This window comes from Schistocerca gregaria, chromosome 1, assembly GCF_023897955.1.
Source record: "Schistocerca gregaria isolate iqSchGreg1 chromosome 1, iqSchGreg1.2, whole genome shotgun sequence".
NCBI lineage: Eukaryota > Metazoa > Arthropoda > Insecta > Orthoptera > Acrididae > Schistocerca > Schistocerca gregaria.
In genome coordinates, this window is record NC_064920.1 from 487,825,498 (window position 1) to 487,846,127 (window position 20,630).

At 44.8% G+C, this 20,630-nt stretch overlaps 1 protein-coding gene across 1 annotated transcript in view; it reads left to right on the plus strand.

The window, feature by feature from the left end:
* Positions 1-20,630, plus strand: part of LOC126353788 (obg-like ATPase 1) — a 263,208-nt gene that overhangs the window by 170,911 nt on the left and 71,667 nt on the right. The window contains exon 6 of the mRNA XM_050002881.1: positions 18,875-18,952. Coding sequence (XP_049858838.1) covers positions 18,875-18,952 — 78 coding nt within the window. The remainder of the gene's footprint in view (positions 1-18,874; positions 18,953-20,630) is intronic.

A 20,630-nucleotide genomic window follows, 5' to 3' on the forward strand; every position in this document is an offset into this window, starting at 1 on the left:
ACCGAGTGGATTACAGTAAAAAATGAGACAACAAAAGCAGTGCGTGAGTTTTATTATTTGGGTAGCGAAATTATTCCCGATGAGCAAAGTCTTTTTCTTTTTATTGTGCCCTTGTTCCACATAGGCGCAGGGTCGGCACGATTATTAACATATTTTCCGTGGTTAATTTAGCGGACGGCCGGATGCCCTTTTTGTCGTCACACTGTTATCCCTCTGGGACGAAATATGTGCACCTCAGGTGTCTGCGCAAAGTGTTACACATGTGGAAGTGAGCGAAGGTTTTTAAATGGTGAATTTACTTTCAAAGCTTTTCTTAAGAATTTATTGTATTTACTAGCGACTCATCAGGAACATTAACACATTTAATCACACTGTGTGAACGTGGAAGTAGTTGCCAGTGGTAACTGATTAAAACAAATCAAATTTCTTTCAACAAATGGAAATTTTATTCCTGAAAGCCCCCCCCTTTTTTTTTTGAAACAGATTTAAAATTATAATCAGAAAGCACCCTCTAAATATCAAATTACAATTTATTCAGAAGCAGAAAGAACACATTCTTGACTCTATGAGCTTTCGTGCCGAGAACCTTGCCGCTCCTTTTGACACGGCCGTAGTCACGACCGCTCACAAGAACCTCTGAAAGACTACACTGGTGCAAATCTGCAACACAGCAGATTACTTTAAACTAAAAATTTTAACAACTCACACAAGCACATAAACTATGCACCCCGTAGGAGGGATGGAAATACACTAAACAATAAAATTTAAAGGTTAACTTGCCACCGAAAGTGCAACTTGATTTTTTTTATAATACTCTTACGGTGGATGGGTGGTAACTCTATATACTAAAATGACCATTTAAATAAAGACCCATGAAATGCAGTCTTACATAAAATATACAAGGTTGGCCAAACATGCTCTACATTACACATATACCGCCTCTCAAATGATAGGCAAGATAAAAACATATTTCAGGAATTCGGCGTTACACTTCAAGCAATAAATTCGTTAACACCGAATCCGACAAACATGACAGAGGCAGCTATTAACGTACGGCAGACCGACAGACAGACACTAACTGTCTAACAAATGCGGGCGGGAAACAGACGAGCAAGCTGGGGGGGACGAGACTGATCAAGAAAACAAGTAGGATTTAACAAGTAAATGAAACAACGTATCACGAATCACTTCTAAAAAACTGCGATGTCTGGCGAAGACCTGACGCAACACCCTCCAAAACGCTCTCCCGAAGCGTCCGCGGCCAGCCGCTTCAACGGACGCAGGAAGGCGCGCCGATCTCCAGTCTCACGGCGTCGCAGCTCGTACCGACCAGACCGATGTCGTGGGTTGGCTCCTGTTGCTCTCGTGTCGGCCGCGAAGCCACTACCCCTCGCTATACGGCGCGGCCCACTGGACTCACGTGGCGACCTCACATGCGCCGACGCTCAAGACGGACAAGTCATCTTGTGTCCCAGTGCGCGACCGACCAACCGATCGATCCAACCGCCAATGACCACTACCTGAACAAACTTGAGCAGACTGGCGGCCTAACACAAACTAGCACTCCGGACAAAAGACAGACACTGACTGCCCCACACTGACGCGGCTGACCAACTGACCGGCTGGCGAGCTCATAGCGCCCCTTAAATGCACGTGGACAGGCAACCTTTCCCACCAGAGGGAGACACCAAAGCTGTGACTGGCACAGCGGCACCACCGCCAGAAACGGAGGGCGACTGCTTCAAAACAGCAACTTTTACCACGGTTCAGGACTCATACTGAGGTATGAAGGAGTGTTCAGTTTGGTAGCGGAGGGAAGTGTGTATTTGTGGAGATAGAGACCAAGGATCGAATACAGTTAGCAGGTTCGAATGGATATAGATTGTACTAGTTTTTTCGGAGATGAATAGACTTGCTTAAGATGGACTACAGTGGAGAGTTACCTGAAACCAGGCTTGGGACCGAAGAAGAACACCACTGCTACGACCACCACCACCACCACCAACAACAACAACAACAACAATAGAACTGCCAGTATTACAGGAACTTTCCAGTAAGAACCGTTGAAGAACTAGAGTGTTGTGAGATATAAAATAGTAGTGTCTTTCATTAATGAGAGAACGGCGCGGAGGAGACGCCGACCGTCGTCTCCTTGTCGAGTGGCGGGCAGGGTGGCGCGTGCAGCAGGCACGAGCCAAGCCGCGCTTGCGGCGGCCGGGCAGGGCGTGGCGGCGCTGCGGCCCCCCGTGGGCCCGGCCTGTTTACAAATGCCGGCTCCCCGCGGCGCGCGCTGTCACGTCGCATTACGGAGCTCGACCCGGCTCAGCCGTCAGCTGATGCGTCAGGCATCCGCCCACAGCACACCGCCTCGTCTTGCTTCGCAGCCTCCTAATAGGCCTTCACTTGCGCTACACCGTCCGTCATTCGTTATCACACCAACGACATGAAAGGTGGCCAGACAGGCAGTCGAGTAATAGGTAATGTGTCGAGCTAGCAGTTTCCTGTTAACACTTGTCCGTGTACTCGCCTACAAGACTGTGTTCTCTAACTCGCAGGACCTCCCGCCTCTGGGGTAATTAACTCCAAGCATGGGCGCGAAAGAAATTTACATTATCACAGTACACCTGACACAAGTACGGGCTTTTCCTCACTGCCAGGTTGCTCACTGAGGCCCAGCGATCTGCTGTTCTCACGCGGGATGTGAACCGGATCATTTCCACTCGTAAACAGCAGTAGTACATAAGATCTTCTCCAGGTACAACAAAACGTGATGAACCAATACCATTCCAGGTCGCGTTCCTGGTTACACGCTGAAAACAGCTGAAACCAAATTAGAATACAGCTTTCTAAAGATTCAGTGCGGTATTTGTAGTTTCAGAGACTGCATGTTATTATTTCTATTTGAAGAGACCAGCGCATCGAATATCTATACAAGAAATATTTTTGGTGTTATATGGTGTAAAGAATATGGTAAATGCCACGTCAGTTCGTAAAAGTGCTACCATATCTTTAATTTGAAACGTATCGTTGGGGAATATAAACTCTCAAGAAGTTTTACTCAGTGCTGTTTACATAGAAGTGGAAATTTTGTTTTAAACGAACTTTTCTATAAACAGTGCCGCACTGCTTCGATGTATTTAAATTACGGCATCGCGAAACCACCAAAAGTTGTTGTGGTGTGTACACTTAACTGACAACCAATTTCGGTCAAGCGACCATCTGTAAATCGTTTAAGTATTTACAGAAATGTTTAAGAAATAGTACATGTCAATATTTATTTATTTATTTATTTATTTATTGTTCAGCTAATTCAGTATATACAAGATAAAGCCTCTTTAAGTTATACATTTTTAAAAGGTTTTTCCATGCATCTCTGTCCGCTGCTGTCTTCTGCCAGTTGAAGCAAATTTCCTGAGTTCCTTATCCGAGCGATCAAGTGGTCTCGCAGGTGGTCTTCGTTTTTCTCTGGGACTCCACTCTAAAACTGATTTTGCCCATCTTCCGTCCTTCGTTCGTGCAATGTCTCCTGCCCAGTGCCATTTTAGAGTCTTAACCTGTTCTATAATATCTTTTACTCCTGTTATTGCTCGTATGTCTTTACTCTTCTGTCGATCTTTCTTAGTGAGACCTAACATTGACCTTTCCATACCTCTCTGAGCAGTACTGAGTTTCCTTTTGAAAAATTCATTTCAAGTTCTAGTCAATATAATTAAGGTTAAATATTGTGTATAGCGGATGCTGACGAATAATGCTCCTTTTACATAAAGTTAAGGAATTGTTTCTTGGCGTCAAGTAATACAATTGTTAGTAATAGCATGCTTCCGGGTGTTCGGTCTCGTTGTTGTTTCCACCCCATGCACAATATTTTCACGGTCGACCCAGCCGCCTTCTTCAGCTGCTGTGACTTCTGCTGCTGTATGTACTCATTGCCAGGACTCCCGGCAGACTGTGACCTATTGTTGGTCTCACGCAGCTGTTTATAGCCGAACACCAAGAAGCACACAATTAATCAAAAGCGCCGAGAAAACCTAAGTGGTTATAAAATTATTATTAGACCGCGGACCATGGGTTAAAACCTACTCTTTTTCCGAGTTAACAGTTGCAAATAAACTTGTCATGACTAAACACAAAATCGTTAACTTTGTAGCACCTATAAAAGCGTATTTCAATGTTGGTGTCGATTTTTGCCTGTTTGAGCTTTAAAATCTTGGAAGGTACCTATTTCCTCAGCATAACATTAAATTCTGATATTTACAAAACATCAGAATTCCTTACAAGAATTGAAGGTGAGAGGACTGAATGCGGTATTTTAATGAAAAAGAAAAAAAAAATCTGTAGCCCGTAGAATACTTGCCAACTGCCTGTTTCCACAGAGATATTCCTAGGCCTTGAACTGACCTCAGATGAAGGGGAAAAAAAACAGAATGGGGAAGTTAAAGCTGCCTACGTACAGGTATTGAAGTAAAAACTTCACCTCTATCCTTGGTTACACGCGAACGTTCGTTGTAGAACGAGGCATTGTAGAATTTTTGTTGTGCACCCGCCAAACTAAACTAACACGTAATGTTGCAATGGCCATATAAAGTGCGACATATTCATTCTTCAAAATCTGTTCTACTTTCAGTGCGCGAATAGTTGAATAGTTCAACAGAAGAAAGTGCCGAAAACAGCTCTTTCAAAGTCTAATACAACTGGTTAGATAAAAGAATCTACTCAACAGACGGCGGCAGGAGAAAACTCACATAAAGGTTAAAGAAATGTGCAATCTTTCAGGGCTAGTGGCTTATTCTTATAGCAGAAGAGTTGAAGTGGAAGGAAGAGATAGAAAGGAAAAATATTACGAAGGTTTAAGAATTGCGAGATTTTGGAAAACTCGCCCAGAGCCACGGGCCCGGGGAGACTTCCAGACGGGATGAGGTCTTCTCATCGATTGGATGAAAATGAGTTTCTTGTAGCCTTCACAAATCCTGCTGCAGCGTGGTTGCAGCGTTTCAGTTGCTTCAAGTATTTTACCCTTTGATGTTGCATGTAACTTGTGTATCACGTGGTATTAACAGTAGGCCTGTAGCAGAAACAGTAAGACTAGAATTCTCCAACGTAAACAAATTACCCAATCTCCACGATAGAGAATATTTTGGTTAAAGCACCATTAAGGGCACTAGCATTCAAAGAACAACTTCCAGATATCCTCTTGCTACTTCCATTTGTTGTTAACCGGTGGAGCACGTGATTAGCAGCGGCAGAACAGAATACTACAGTAAGCGTCTCTCAGCAGTCCAGAAGGTAACAAAATCTAGCGGAGGATGCCTTCAGCGGAACAAATGCTCAAAGATGGGCCTTGGCTTCTGTTAGAGGTAACTACACATTTATGACAAGAATTATTTTCGAATTAGAAAACGCGCAAGAATGCAACAGTGTTTTTAGAACAGCACTGGCCTGAAGGACTTCTGCGCAGCAGCATATATGCTTAGCAGAAAATCCAGCTCCCCTGATTGTAGTATTCCTGTTCAACATGTGCCGCAAGTGAAGTAAGCCCCTGTCACATCCTTGATTTAAATTGTTCCTTTTCGGCAGGTAAATTAATACCGACTGACAAGCAACATAGTTTTCCTCTGAAAAACCGAGAAAAGATTTTGCTTACTTCCAAGGTACCCATGGTCTGAATGTTTGAAGCTACTGGTTTATCCAGCATTTATTAAATTACTTATTACGCCTGTTTCAGCATGTACTCATATGTGCTTTATAGCGCATTTTCATCTCAGGAAAACTGAAAAGGAATAGGATCGGCTCGAACAGCAAAGTTTTATAATGTTTCTTGTGTTGGGCAACTGTGCACTTTTTCATTTTCCTTGTTTTAATGATAGTAATATGCTCATGTGTCAACACCCTGTATTTTTACATTATGTTTACTTTTTCTGCATAATAAAGTTTAGGCATATTTTAGGTTTTATGTAGTTAAATGAGGTACTGAAATAGGCTATTTTGTGCGCCTAAATTGCTCTTTTTATGACCTAAAAATCTGCAACCTAGTTTATCAGTTGTAGCATGTAATTGAAATAGTTAGAAATACAGTATCCTAAAGACATTTTTATACAGGTTGTGAATGTACAGAAATTTAACAGTATTATCTTCCATTTATTTTGGTGCTTTCGTGACGCTTTTCTGCAAGTAGAGCGAACTTGGAAGCTATGGGCGAAAACGTGCGAGGAACACAAAATGTCGTGCACTAGTCCCTTACGTGCTAGTACACTCAGTTTGAAATTCAGGCATTTGTGCCGATTCCCAGTCTATCAAATATAGCCGTATCCACTGACGTTGACAGCTTTCTTCGTGATTTTCTCCGTCCATCCGCGACAATACCTGATCAAATTTTCGGAAAGCAGACATATTATTTGTCGTGCCACGAGATGTCCGCTCTCAATGAGCCGAGGGGCAAGGTTAAGAGGAGTGCACATGCACAACATGATTAGCGAAATCCTAGTGGCAAACATCAGGCGTCTCGTTGTTAAGCGCGGTTCACACTAAGCTGATACGGTTCACGTGCGATTTACCATGGGACAAGCAACAAGGCAGCACGAATTGCGTTTAAGATTCAGTTGCAATCAATTATAGCTTATCATTATTTAAAGCTAAAAAACCCGAAAAGGAAGTACTGGCCATATGGGATGATTTGAAATTCACTTCCCTGTGTATCGTTGGAGCAACCAGCACTCCTTGTTGCGCCGGGCGATACGACTGAGATACGTATCGCTGTTGCATCACAGTCGCCCCAGTGTGAAGCAGTTAAGTCGCTTACACTACGTTCTCTGAGCGGCGCCGATGTGAGTTGCTTCTGTGTAGCATCGCCTGTCTTATTGCCGCAGTGAGAACCGCACCTTAATGTTAGTGAACGTGTTGATAATTCAGGCACCAGCTGATATCTTGCAAGCTGCTGTAGCTTCTGGTTCATGCAGACGTCACATATCGTCGTTTCTTAGCGCTCAACAACCACGTTCCCGACCTCATTCACGTCCACCTTCACATTCATGTCTCGTCTGAGAACGACTTCAGGTACCAAAGCGCTGCCCATTGTCTCCTCCCGCCTTTGCAGTCAGCAGAAATAGCACACTGTACTATCCAGTTACATTATTATGACCACCAGTTAATTTTCATTATAAACGCTGTTTGTAGCACACAAAACAGCTAGCAACGCTGTAGGAGTTACATATTCAGGCGCTAAATGGTCTCCAGGGCGGTGGTGAAGGTGGGCGATTAGAAGGATTCACACATCGAACACGACAATAGTTGTGGTATCTCAGATGTTCAATAAAGTAAAGATCCGGCGAATTTGAGGGAACTGTAGATGATGCTCTACCAGCGATTTGCAAGACGCTTGGCAAAGTGCAGTATCGTGCTATGTGGCCCCATCTTCTCCACTGGGAGCAATCATCGTGTATTTGTGAACTTGATAGTTAAGTAATGATGAATTCATGGCACTAGGAAATTCTACATTAGGTTAAAAAAATGCCACTATGGGACTTAACATCTATGGTCATCAGTCCCCTAGAACTTAGAGCTACTTAAACCTAACTGACCTAAGGACATCACACAACACCTAGTCATCACGAGGCAGAGAAAATCCCTGACCCCGCCGGGAATCGAACCCGGGAACCCGGGCGTGAGAAGCGAGAACGCTACCGCACGACCACGAACTGCGGACTACACTAGGAAAATCAGTTGAATAGAATTTATGCCCTGAAAACTAGTTATAACATTAATATTGACAAAAGTAAAAAATAGAATTTTAATTGAAGGAGGATCCACAGCTACCATAAATTCCTGAATAACAACAATTTGCCGTATCGTTTCTCGTTGATTAAATTGTAATTTCCTTTCATTTGACGGTTTCGGCTGTGTGGCCATTTTAAAGCAGTTGTACAATATAAACCATCAAACAGACGTATATACCATTTGATGAAAGTTATCCAGACACCTATTAGTGGACATTAGTTGTGTTCACTTTTCGCCTGTATGACGGTTTGAACTTAGCTGGAGCACTTTCAACGAGGTGTCTCGATGTTTGTGAGCCGCTGTAGCCTCGCGATCTAGGGCGCCTCGTCACGGTTCGCGCGGCTCCCTCCGTCGGAGGTTCGAGTCCTCCCTCGGGCATGAGTATGTGTGTTGTCCTAAGCGTAAGTTAGTTTAAGTTATATTAAGTAGTGTGTTAGCTTAGGGACTGATGACGTCAGCAGTTTGGTCTCATAAGATCTTACCACAAATTTCCAATTTTTCCGATGTTTGTGGAGGAATGGTAGTCCATTCTTCTCAACATACCAAACCAGAGAAGGTAGCGATGTTACCGCTGGGGCCAGGAGTGAAGTTGACGTTCCAGCTCACCCCAATGGCTTTTCGCTGGGTACAGGTCGGGAGTCTAGATAGGCCAGTAAATTTCAGGTATGTTATTGTCCACAAATCATCTCCTCACAGGTGCTGCATTACGACAGAATGCTTTGTCGTACTGATTCAGTCCGTCATCGCCTCCGAACTACTCCTGTACTGTATGTAGTACGCAATGCTGTAAAGTGAATTCATATATTTTCGCATTTAGGTTTGCTGAAACGCAATAATGGGTCGACTCCCTAACCACGAAAAACAACCCTGTACCGCAACACAATCTCCTTTGTACTTCGTTGTTGGCACTGCATATGTTGGCAGCTGATGTTCTCCAGGCATTCGCCAGACCCAGACCCTTTCATCAGATTAACAGGGTGTAGCGTGATTCATCACTCCAAATCACTCGTTTCCAGTCACCCACTGTCCAATGGCGTCGCTCTTTAGACCACCTCATGGGTCGCTTAGCATTAACTACAGAAATAGTGGCTCATGAGGAGGTGGTCGACAACAGCACCCCATTCTTTTTAACTCCCTAAGCACAGTCATCATCGCAGCTGATTTACTGGTAGCAATTTTGCAACCCAAGAACGATTCCTTCCGCTGATTTCATGCGATTTCTTACAACCACCATCCGCTTGGCTTGGCGGTTCTTGTCCATCAGTACAGGATGTGTGCATTTGGTTGCTCCCTCACGTTTCCAGATCACAATCGCGTTACCAGCTGTCGACTAGGGCAGCTTTAGAAGTGTTGAAATATTCCTGATGGTTTTTTTAATACAGATGGCATCCAGAGACGAGTCCACATCAGAGCCATTACGCTGTTACTGCTACTCTCATGACAGCATAATACTCATCGCATCGCTTTATAGAGGCGGTTCCACCTGTCATGACATCTAGTAGTCAGTTCTGTGTTACATAGTAGTGTCCAGATACTTTTGATCAGATATTGTACTTAGGTTTCAATCGAAGATTTCTTCAAGTAACATAATCGTTAACAATGTCGAGGATTCGCCGGATTTTATAACTAGAGACATGCCCCAAGTATTTCACCCGAACAATAGCGGGGTAGCATATCACTTAAAAGTTGTTCACCACTGCGTGACTTCCGGATTCCTTGGGCGTGACCCAGATATTTGCATTTGATACGTTGTACTATACAAGCACTTGAAAATGATTACAAATCCGAAACTGCGCGGTAGAGGTAAATAAAAAATTAAAACGATATTTTATTCCAAACAAAGACACCCTGTGCAGTGACTTATGATTTTAAAAAGTTGGAGCAAGTTTAAGGGAGAGTAGTGACGGTGAGGTAAGTCAGTTAGAAAATTAGACCTTAAAAATAGTGGAAGAGTTCTGCTGATTCGGCTGCAAACTAGCTGATGATAGGATAAAGAGAGAAAAGATAACGCAAAATTCAGACTGGTGGTTATAAGAAAACCTTTTTGAAACAGAGTAAGTTGTCGACATCGAATGTAAACTTAAGTTTTAGACAGATTTTTCTAAACCTGTTTTATTTACAATGTAGTCTTATATGAAAGTGAAACGTGGGGAACAACAGGGCGTGGCATTCATTTTTCTCATGGTCATACTTGCATATCTCCTTCGTCATTGTGCACTTTATCAGTTTCATTATTTCGACGCATCCAATCCCTTTTCCTTGTTTCTTGTACTGCTTTTTTATTTGCTTCTTTTATCCATTTGATTTTGTATGTCATGCGTTACCCCAGGATTTGTTTTGGGCGTTCTCTTTTTGCCTTGTTTTTCCTCTGGCGCCGCGAGTATTAAGTCTCAAAACTATCCATCCATCCATCTCTTGTTGTATTTATTTCTCCAATTTGTTAGTCGCCTAACGATTCGTTTATTAGGAAATAATACCTACGAATAAAAATCAAAGTGGCACATAAACAGAATGATGATGATGGATGATGAGGTCCCATACTCCAAGGAGCATAGAGGACGATGCGGGAGATCCGCACCGCTGTATTAGGAAAGGTCCTAGTAGAGGTGATTTGCCGTTGCCTTCCTCCGACCGTAATGGGGATGAATGATGAAGACGACACAACTGCACCCAGTCACCTCGAGACCGCCGGGAATCGACTCCCGGGACCCCGTGCGTGGGAAGCGAGAACGCTACCGCAAGACCATGAGCTGCGGACATAAACTGAATAATTAGTAGAAAATTATCCTGAAGATAGAAGACAAGAAAGACCGACCGACGACGAAGGTATCTCGACAGGCAAATACGCACTGCTTGATCAAGCAGAAAAATATTATTACAATTTCCACAATAAATCTGCAATCATTGTCATCATCGTCATTTATTGCATTAACGGGCCTTTAACGCCTACCGCGGAAAACGAAGTAAGTAAAAGGAGAAAAACAGCACTCTGTAAAAAAAACAATTAAAAGAGAACACGTTACAAAAAGCACAGTAAAAAGGTGCTGTGTGAATAGAGGAGGTACCTGTCGTAGAGGGTAGTCCATCTTTGCCGGTCTCCAGCTTCATCTCCCGTCGTTGTCGGCTCTACTTCTGTAACGATTATTAATATTCGATCCTTCCATCGCGTCCTTGTATGTCCTCTTGGACTTTTTCTAGGAGGTTCAGAACAGAGGACAGTCAGTTCGACGGATGTAGATGACTCCACTGTAGCATCTTGTGCCTCAATATTGGACCATAGTGTGGTTCTGTAACCAAAGAAAATAGCCGGCCGCGGTGGTCTCGCGGTTCTATGCGCGCAGTCCGGAACCGTGCGACTGCTACGGTCGCAGGTTCGAATCCTGCCTCGGGCATGGGTGTGTGTGATGTCCTTAGGTTAGTTAGGTTTAAGTAGTTCTAAGTTCTAGGGGACTGATGACCACAGCAGTTGAGTCCCATAGTGCTCAGAGCCATTTGAACCAACCAAAGAAAATAAACGAAGACTTGCTTCGTTACTGTGGACTATGTGGAACTTCTAATTACACACTGAAGTGACAAAAATCATGATAAAGCTCCTAGTAGCACCCCGGACCTCCTACTGCCTCGCGTAGTGGAGCAGCTCGATGTGGCATGGGCTCAACAAGTCGTTGGAAGCCATCTGCATATGCAAATACCGGGCCATACCTCTTTAGCCGTCCATAATTGCCAAAGTGTTGCCGATGCAGAAATTTGTGCACGAACAGACCTGTCGATTACGTCGCATCAGTTTTTGGTGGGATTCATATCGGGCGATCTAGGTATCCAAACCATTCGCCCGAACTGTCCAGAATGTTCTTCAAACAAGTCACGAACGAATATGGTCTGGTGACATGGCGCATTGTCATCCATAAAAATTGCATTGTTGTTGGGGAACATGAAGCCCATGAATGGCTGCAAATGATCTCCCGTTAGCCGAACAGAACCATTTCCAGTCAATGATAGGTTCAGTTGGACCATAGGACACAGTCCATTCCATGTAAACACAGTCCTCACCATTGTGGAGCCACCACTAGCTTGCACAGTGCCTTGTTGACAACTTCGGCCTGTGTCTTTGTGCGGTCTGCGCCACACTCGAACCCTTACCAACTGAAATCGGGACTCATCTGACCAGGCCACAGTTTTCCGATCGTCTAGGGTCCAACCGTTTTGGTCACGGGTCCAGGAGAGTCGCTGCAGGCAATGTCGTGCCGTTAGCAAATGCGCTCGCGCCGTTCGTCTGCAGCCATAGCCCGTCAGCGCCAAATGTCGCCGCACTGTCCTAACGGATACATTGTAGGTCCGACATTGATTTCTGCGGTTGTTTCACGCAATGTTGCTTGTATATTAGCATTGACAACTCTACGCGAATGTCGCTGTTCTCGGTGGCTAAGTGAAGGCCGTCGGCCAGTGGGTTGTCGGTAGTGAGAGGTAATGCCTGAAATTTAGTAATATGGACATGCTCTTGACCGTGTGGATCGCGGAATACTGAAGTCTCTAACAATTTTCGAAGTGGAATGTCCCATGCATCTAGTTACAACTACCACTCCGCATTCAAATTCTGTTACTTCCTGTCGTGCGGCCCTGATGAGGTCGGAAACCTTTTCACGTGAATCACCTGAGTACAAATGACATCAGTGCCAGTGCACTGCTCTTTGACACATTGTGTATGCGATACCTTCGCCATCTGTATGTGTGTGCATACCTTTATCCCACAATTTCTGTCACCTCGTCGTAGGTGGCACGGTGACATTAACTGGTCTCTGTCGTAAAGACGCAATATAGATCAGGAGTAGCAGCGTTGCAATATGTGAAGAAACGGACGTTGCTGTATCAGAAAAACTCTCAGCTAAAGAAAAAGGAGACGAAAAAGCGAGGTTACGAAATTCATGGAAGTGAAAACGTACGTTGGGTACAAATAATTACCTAACTGGCAAATTTTCCTAGTACGTCTTGGGCACACGATGACCCAGCAACTGGGAAACGAATACTGCTCAGTGGAGGCTGCATGCAGGTTTCCCTCGCAGCGGGCCGTATTAGGTGGGGCCTCCCAACACGACTCAGGAGGGCCGACCCTGCGACACCGATGAATAATTTACTGCCACGGGCACCCTCCAGCTCCTGCTAATAGGGGCGCCGTATTCCTAATCTGTTACCAGCGCAGCGCGCCGCGCCGTCACCGAACCGCGGGGCCCGGCCCGGCCCGGCCCGGCCCGGCCCGGCCCAGGCTGCACACCGTGTCGCCCTGCGTGTCGGGCTCGGCTGCGGCCCCTCCCACCGGGCACGCCCACGCCGGCCGCTCTGCCGCCGCCGGTCACGGGAAACAACTCCCTGCGGGCGTAGCCCGAGGAGCGCTGCCCATGCTCTACTGCTTGGCTGCCTCTCAGACAAGCCAGCGTCGCTGGTGTATGCAAGCATTCTCGCGAAACGAAATTCCGTCTGCTGAATCATAACATCTGAAAACCAAACTGTTCCCAGTCAGGGTAATATTAGGTCTTCTTTTTTGCTTCCGCCGTTTTTCTCGAAGCTCGAGGCGTTACTTTGAAAAACACTTGAAGAATTGTCCAGTGCTGGCCTACCACTTCCTCCTTCCTCTAGGACAGCATATGAGTCACGAGGCGGAAGAACTGGGCGTCTTTTGAGATCACGAATCTATCTGTTACGACTTCTCCACCACTTGTTAGCAGCAGACACAGTGGCTGCGCCAAATACTGAGACAGCGTGGAGTTTTACAATTATTTATTGAACTTCCTTTACAATTTCTCCCTCGTCGTCGCTGCTGCCCAGCCCTTCGCATCCCTCAGCCTGGCTACTGCTGTGTAGATTCTCCGACAATGCGCGCAACGCGTGCCGCTGATCGCACTCGGGAGCCTCAGGCTACCAGTGCTCCGCTGAAGCCAGGATGCCCTGTGGTTGAGATGAATTCGTCGCCGCTTGGCACCCCATACGGGGACGTCCACGGAGCCGCGTCGCCGTGAGGTCTGCCGACGCCTGCTGTACTCGCGGCTGGGAAGCCGTCAGTCGCGATGTCCGCGAGGTCCCGTCATGGACGGACCACGCACCGTGGGGTCGGGTTGCCGTGAAGTCCGGACGCCAGTCCCTGGCGGCGCCTGTGACCAAGACCGCGCTACGGCCGGTCCTGCTGGAAGTTCTCGCTGTAGTTAGCCATGGTGCCGACCGAACTCGGGCCGACCTCCAGAGGTGAAGTTGACATCTGGCGGCGAACGGATAACTCATGCGAGCTGGAACAGCCTTCCGGAATCGTCACCTACGAAGACTGAACATTCGGACACGGACCACGTCCTTCCTCAGATCCGAACTGCTTCCGAATGGCTTCCGTCTGTCGCTGCCTGCGCTCCACTACTTATATCCGACAGGAGGACATTTTTTACCCTCGGTGGTAGCTTTCTGTTATTACTCCCACAGTATATTGCAGCGTAACTTAGCGTGCTGGCCTCACTTACCCTTACTCAGCACTCTCCAGATTTCACTCGGCGCTCGGTCTGTGTGCGTCCTTGCGTCAGCCTGATAGTAGACTGCTGCTGTCAGCGAGGCTACCTGTGTGTGCTCACTTCGCAACGCCTCCGTCGCCGGCGTGCCTCTGTTTTGCCATTCTCCACTGCGTGAAGCAATGCTTACTACATTTGGCCGCAACAGATCCAATTTTGCACATCTTCATATGGCGAAAGTGCTGGTTATCCAGGCCGCGTCCCATGATCGATAAAGGACGTAGTCAGAAGGAGAAATGTATGGAGAACACGGCGGGTGGGATAGGACTTCCCATGTAAACGTTTTCAAGTTTGTTTTCACGGGTTTTGTGACATGGGTTCGAGCTTTGGCATGTTGCAAAATCACATTTTCATGTCTGTCGCTGTATTGTGGCCGTCTGCCTTTCCGCGCTCAGCTCAGACGCATCAGTTGCTTTCGATAACGATCTCCTGTGATTTTTTCCGTCGCTTCCAGTTTCGTTTAACTGCTCTCTTCCATTGCTACGCCGGCCTTCGATGTCAAAATCACCATTCTTGAAGCGTTGATACCGTTCTCTGCACGTTCTTTCATTTAATCGTGCTTCGCCATAGGTCTTACACAACATTTCATGAGCACCAGCCACAGATTTCTTCATGTTAAAACAATAATTAAAACTTTCCGCAAATGGCGAGAATTGGGCTCGTATGTTCATATATTCAGTTGAGAATATGTACATCGTGTGCAGTCACAAATCGACTATCATCTTGATGGCGTTATGTTTACAAATGACTAAGGTCATTGAATGACGCTACCACCAACACATCCCGCTACTGCCATCTATTGCAAAAAGGCGAAAGCAAAGTTGTAGACCTAATAATCTAGCCCTATGTCAGGTAGTGAAGTATCCAAAACTTCCAGCAAATCGACATTTCATGGATTCCGCTTGGAGGAAAGAGACAATTGTGTGAGTTATCCATAAATACAAGGTGTCCCAATAATCTTGGACAACCAAATAACTTTTTCTCCAAAAACAAAATACAAAAAGCGTCAATCGAATGTTAATCTACCAAGGGGACGTGGGCCAGCATGATTTTGTTTAAAGAAAGATATGAACAGAAATAGTACATCTTTTTTAAAATAACCCTTTATATACTATTCGGTAATCTACTTCTCCTCAAGACCTGTTCACGAGACTGACTTTGGTTCTCCTGTACTCACGAGCAGTGTAAGTTCACTAGGGAATGTAACTCGTCGACTTGCATGGGTTGACAGTAAGCAAATAGGAAAGCAAGGAATATGCATATCGTAATTCAGTCAACCATCATCAGTTGAATGTTTGTGTGGGTACAACGTACACCAACGCAGATGAGGTAAATGTGCTACTACTCTGTGAAGGATGTGAGTTAGCAGAGCAGTAGTTGCAGTAATGTTTTCTTTCTTACGGTACAGGTACATATAGTACAGTACTTTAATACTTTTAAACAATATGTTATGTACAGTGAAAGCAGTCTTTGATTAAAAACTGCATCATACTTGCTCGTCGTTAATTGTGGTTGAAGGTAGGCTTAATGTTAGTCAGGGAGAGGAGCTCTACAGAGAGCGATATATTGATAAGAACCGAGAGATATTTCCTCACCGTACTGCCACGCTTCAGGAAACTGGAAATTTCAAGCCAAGGCAACGCAGTCGTCGTCGTACTCGCACAGACGATCCACTGTAATTACAGATTTCGCTTCTAATGCGATGAATTCACACGTTTGCATACGATAGTTTGAAGTGTAGACGGGAATAGCTAAAACCAATTTACATCACATCTAATAAGCCACCGGTACATGCAAGTGTATATTATCATGTACACTTGCACCAATAATTGCTTGGAAATGATTTCCAGAATCATAAACAGTTGTGTGAACGGGCACATAACAAATCTTCGCTACCAGAACTACTTGTTCAGTGTTCTTTTTACCGATGAATGTTGGTTCTCAAGCAAAGGAAAGGTAAATACAAAGAAAATACATCATTGTTCCACGAAATCCGCAATAACTGAAACAAGTGAAACATGAGCGTCAATGGAGAGTTAGTGTCTGGTGAGGAATGCTTGTTACTGCAGTTATTGGCCTTAGTTTCATCAATGGTACGTAAACAGCAGGGTATGTACCGTCATTCTCACGTGAATTCTTCCTCCTCTTCTGGCGAAATGCTGCTACTAACTAGATCTCTTCTGTGGTATCAGCACGACGGATGTCCGGCACATATTACCTTCCGTGCACGTCGTGTTCTCAACTAACGATATCCCCCGAGATGGATTGATCGTGCAGGAACAGTGGATCGGAGTGCTCGATCTCCCGCCTTTAACTTTCGTGGACTTTCTTCTTTGAGGATGCCTGTCACGCTATTCCAACAGCTGCTGAGAACATGTTCGTATTTCCCTTCAGCGGCAGCTGTGCAAGCGGCGATGTATTCTTTCATCCCAGGCGTAGACCCGCTTATCAGTGTCCATGGTCACCACTTCGAGTACCCGGAAATACTCTAACCTTTCTGTGCCCACACTGTGCTATCGTACTTGAGAATGATATTTCGCTTTTGAACAGACCTTTAGGGGAGAAACTGGATTATCGAATAAAAACTAAACAGTTTTATTACAGAAAAAAAAGCCGTGCTGCTATTCGTATTTTCATGGTGAATAAAGATGCAATAAAGGAAGTCTTGCTGCCATTGTCCCCTTGGTAACTAAAAAAATTGCTTTACAATTTTTTTTATTATTTTTACATCTCGGCAAATGTTATTTGAAATGGCCAGGTTAAATGAGACACACTGTGAAAAAGGTTATTCAATTGTGTGATGAGGCTTACAGCTCATTCCAGGGGTGGTACCAACAATGAAGGATCATGTAAATGTGTCGTCTTGTTTTCGCGGCCGGAATCAATTTCTATAACATTCATTTGAGTTGTAGATGGCGCCACACAGTGATTGTACAAGCATAAGAACGGACTACACTCGAGAGGACGCTCCATCTTTCGCGGCAGTAAGAAGTTCCGCGATAGGCACACAATGCTCTGACGCGTCCTAATCTACACCGGACATCGCGGGAGCTGTATCACGTCATCACATACGATGAATAGCATAAAAAATCGAATTAACATCCAGAGACAGTAAAGTTACGTAGCACGTAGCCAGAAAAGCTAAAAGGAAATGTCCCGGTCTGTTGTAGTGCAAGAAGGGGTGCGCCATTTCGTTTTGGTTTTCCTAGCTACGTGCTACGGAACTGGGGTGCGGGGACTTCAGTGTGTACCGGGGTGGTGAGAACGTACCTCATAAAAAATAATAATGAAATTTCGTAACTTTACTGTCTCGAGATGAAAATTAAAGCAGTTTGACCGTTGTTTGTCAATATCTACCAGTTACATTCCATCAAAAATTACAGCAGTTAAAAAGAACTTCAGATTCCTTCCTTTCCATTTCCGCCTTCCAATCGTACGAAGAATTTTATGTGCGCTCCTTCCCGCGAATTGTAGGCCTCGGGACAATGTATTAAAGCTAAAGAAGCATCGCTCTAGTGGTATTGCTTACACGTACTCCAAAAAGTATTCGTCTAATACTTGAGTCTATGTATAGTTTGTGAAACATTGTCAGAATAAAGTACGACAGGGAAATGGACTTGTTTATCAATAATTGAGAACGGGAATACAATAAAGAAACACAGATTAGTATTTACGAAAACCTAGTTAAATATTCAAAAGCGGAATTCGAGTCTCAGTTCGCCAAACAGTTTTAATCTGCCAGGAAGTTTCATATCGGCGCACACTCTGATGCAGTGTGATAATTTCATTCTGCAGATAAGTATTCGTCCGCAATACTGAAAAAGACACTCTGAACCAGAATGTTATGGTTAGTATTTACTAGGCCCTCCTTTCGTCTGTAGTTTTGTCATGGCCTTAGTATCTCTAACGACATTTAATTTACACCTAGATTATATGAAATCTGACACTTATTCGACATTATGGTCTTCGAGCACTAGTTTAAGTCCTATAACCGCCGAACGAGGTGTAGTAGTCGTTAAGACACTGGCTGGCATTCAAGAGACCAACAATTCGAACCCTAGAACGACCATCCATATTTAGATTTTTCTTGGGTTTTCTAAATCGCCGAAAAAAAATACCGGAATGGTTCCTTTCAAAAGGGCACTATCGACTCCCCCTTCCCTCTGCCAAGTTTCTCCACGCCGACTTTGTTCTCCTTCTCTGATTACTTCGGTATCGACAGGCCGTTATACACTAATCTTCGTTTTCTTCGACGAAATTAGATACTTCTCTACGTTCGTATCTCTTTCTCGCGCACGATAATCATCGTGTGTCATTTACATAGTGTCATCACATGATAATATCGTGCTCCTTCTTAAAGGATACATCACAAAAAAAAACAGGGAAACCACGGTCAAAATACGAGACTATTATGTATGACGTCTGTTGTTGGTCATTTGGCCCGAAATAAACGTATATACCTACCTGTAAAATTGTCGCTGTTTGTATTTGATAAACAACTTACTTGCTCGCAGGAGCTTTGGCAGTCATGATGTTAGTAATGGTCTTTTGTTTTATTTCAGGACATCCTGTGCAAAGTAAAAACTTTACTGGTCGACGAGAAACGACACCTGAGGTTCGGAGACTGGAACGCTAACGATGTAAGTATACCACTTTGCAGTCAGCGAGAGAATGGATACATTAGAACACTTCGTTAAGCCCCCCACTCAACCGAGGAGGACCCATGCAATTCTTGAAGAGCACTCTTCTCCTCTCCTCTGCTATCCGGCCAAAGCGCAGAGTCAGCGCGCTGGAGAGGTGTGCGGGCGCCCCGCTGCGGCTCCACCTGGGGCGACCATCGACAACGTCACTAATGCGACCGCCCGCTGGGCCTCCTGAGTAATGGTCGCCTGACAGCCGTGCTCTGCTCGCCCCTGTTTGCGTCTCCTCTGTTTCCTGCCACAACACTCCTCTGGGCCAGGGGTCATCTCGCCTCTACCTGCGATTGCATCTCTAGTTTTAATTTTTCCTTTCGGCGTTTTATGTTGCTGAATTCCGTCACGTATTTGGAATTTACATGTGTCCAAAAAAGCCATTTTGTTTGTTGATTCGGTAAAGACTTCACCACGTATACTGTATCAGATGGTAGGGATCGCAGTCACTCAGTCTTTTATCATGGTTTTCGCTCTATCACTAACGAGCTTTCAGCAAACCCAGAAAGAGAGGCGCAGAAACAGTATTACATGCAGTTTTGCCCCATCCTAACAGTACCATCGTCAGTGTTGGGTTTTACCTAGGAAGAGACACTGACGGAACGAAATTCATGCGGAAATGTGGTGAAGCTGCGGGCATCAAATGTTCTACGCCATTTACTGGACTGTGATTATTTAAATCCATCTCACAAGAGAAGCATACAGTATACTATGTGATCAAAAATATCAGGCTACCCCTTTCTAATGCGGAACTGATGATTAGATGTCATGAAAGGCGAATCCGCCTGTATACAAATAGGCCGAAGTATTGTATTGTCGGTAGAGAAGCGGGAACAGCAGAACGGATCGGTCAAAAAAGCCCATTGACTTCGAAAGTCGATTGTTGGTGACGTGATAGTGACGTCGAAACGCAAAGGAATTAACTACAGCTAAACCAAGACCGGACAGATCTCCTCTACTGATAGACACGACGAGCACTGCAGAGGATTGTTGTAAAAAGTAACGTTATCATCAGCGGAAGGAATTACTCGTGAGTGCCAAAGTACTACCACCAGTCCAGCTACCACAGTGACTGTACGTAGGGAGTTAAAAAGACTGAGACACAGTAGTCGAGCAGATCCTCAAAAGCTACATAATTTTGTAGCCAGTTAGCGCTAAGCGACGTTGAAAGTGGTATACAGGTGGACGCCACTGGGCATTGGATGACTGCAAACGAGTGACTTGGAGTGATGGGTCATGCTGTATTCTTTAGAGGTGGGCAGTCTGCTCCTGAATTGATTCAAAGAACCAGATCTTTCTGAAGAGTGGAGATGATGCATGATTCAGAAAAAAATGTTAGCTCATCTAATTTCAAAATGCCTCTCTGGTGGCTGTAATGAGCGGGATGAAAATTCTGCGCTCGGCTGCTGCAACGGCGAGCCACCATACATCCTTAAGAATACGTTTCCTGAGCTTTAAAACATGTGTTATAGACCATGTGCACATGTGGATTTGCACTCCTTATTAGTACATGAAGCTTTTCTTATCCATGAAAACAGAAAATAAAGAAAGTTTCATCTTTTTTTCCCTCAATTTATTGGCTGCCAGGCAGTACCCATTCATCCATCTCAATAGCAACAGTAATTAT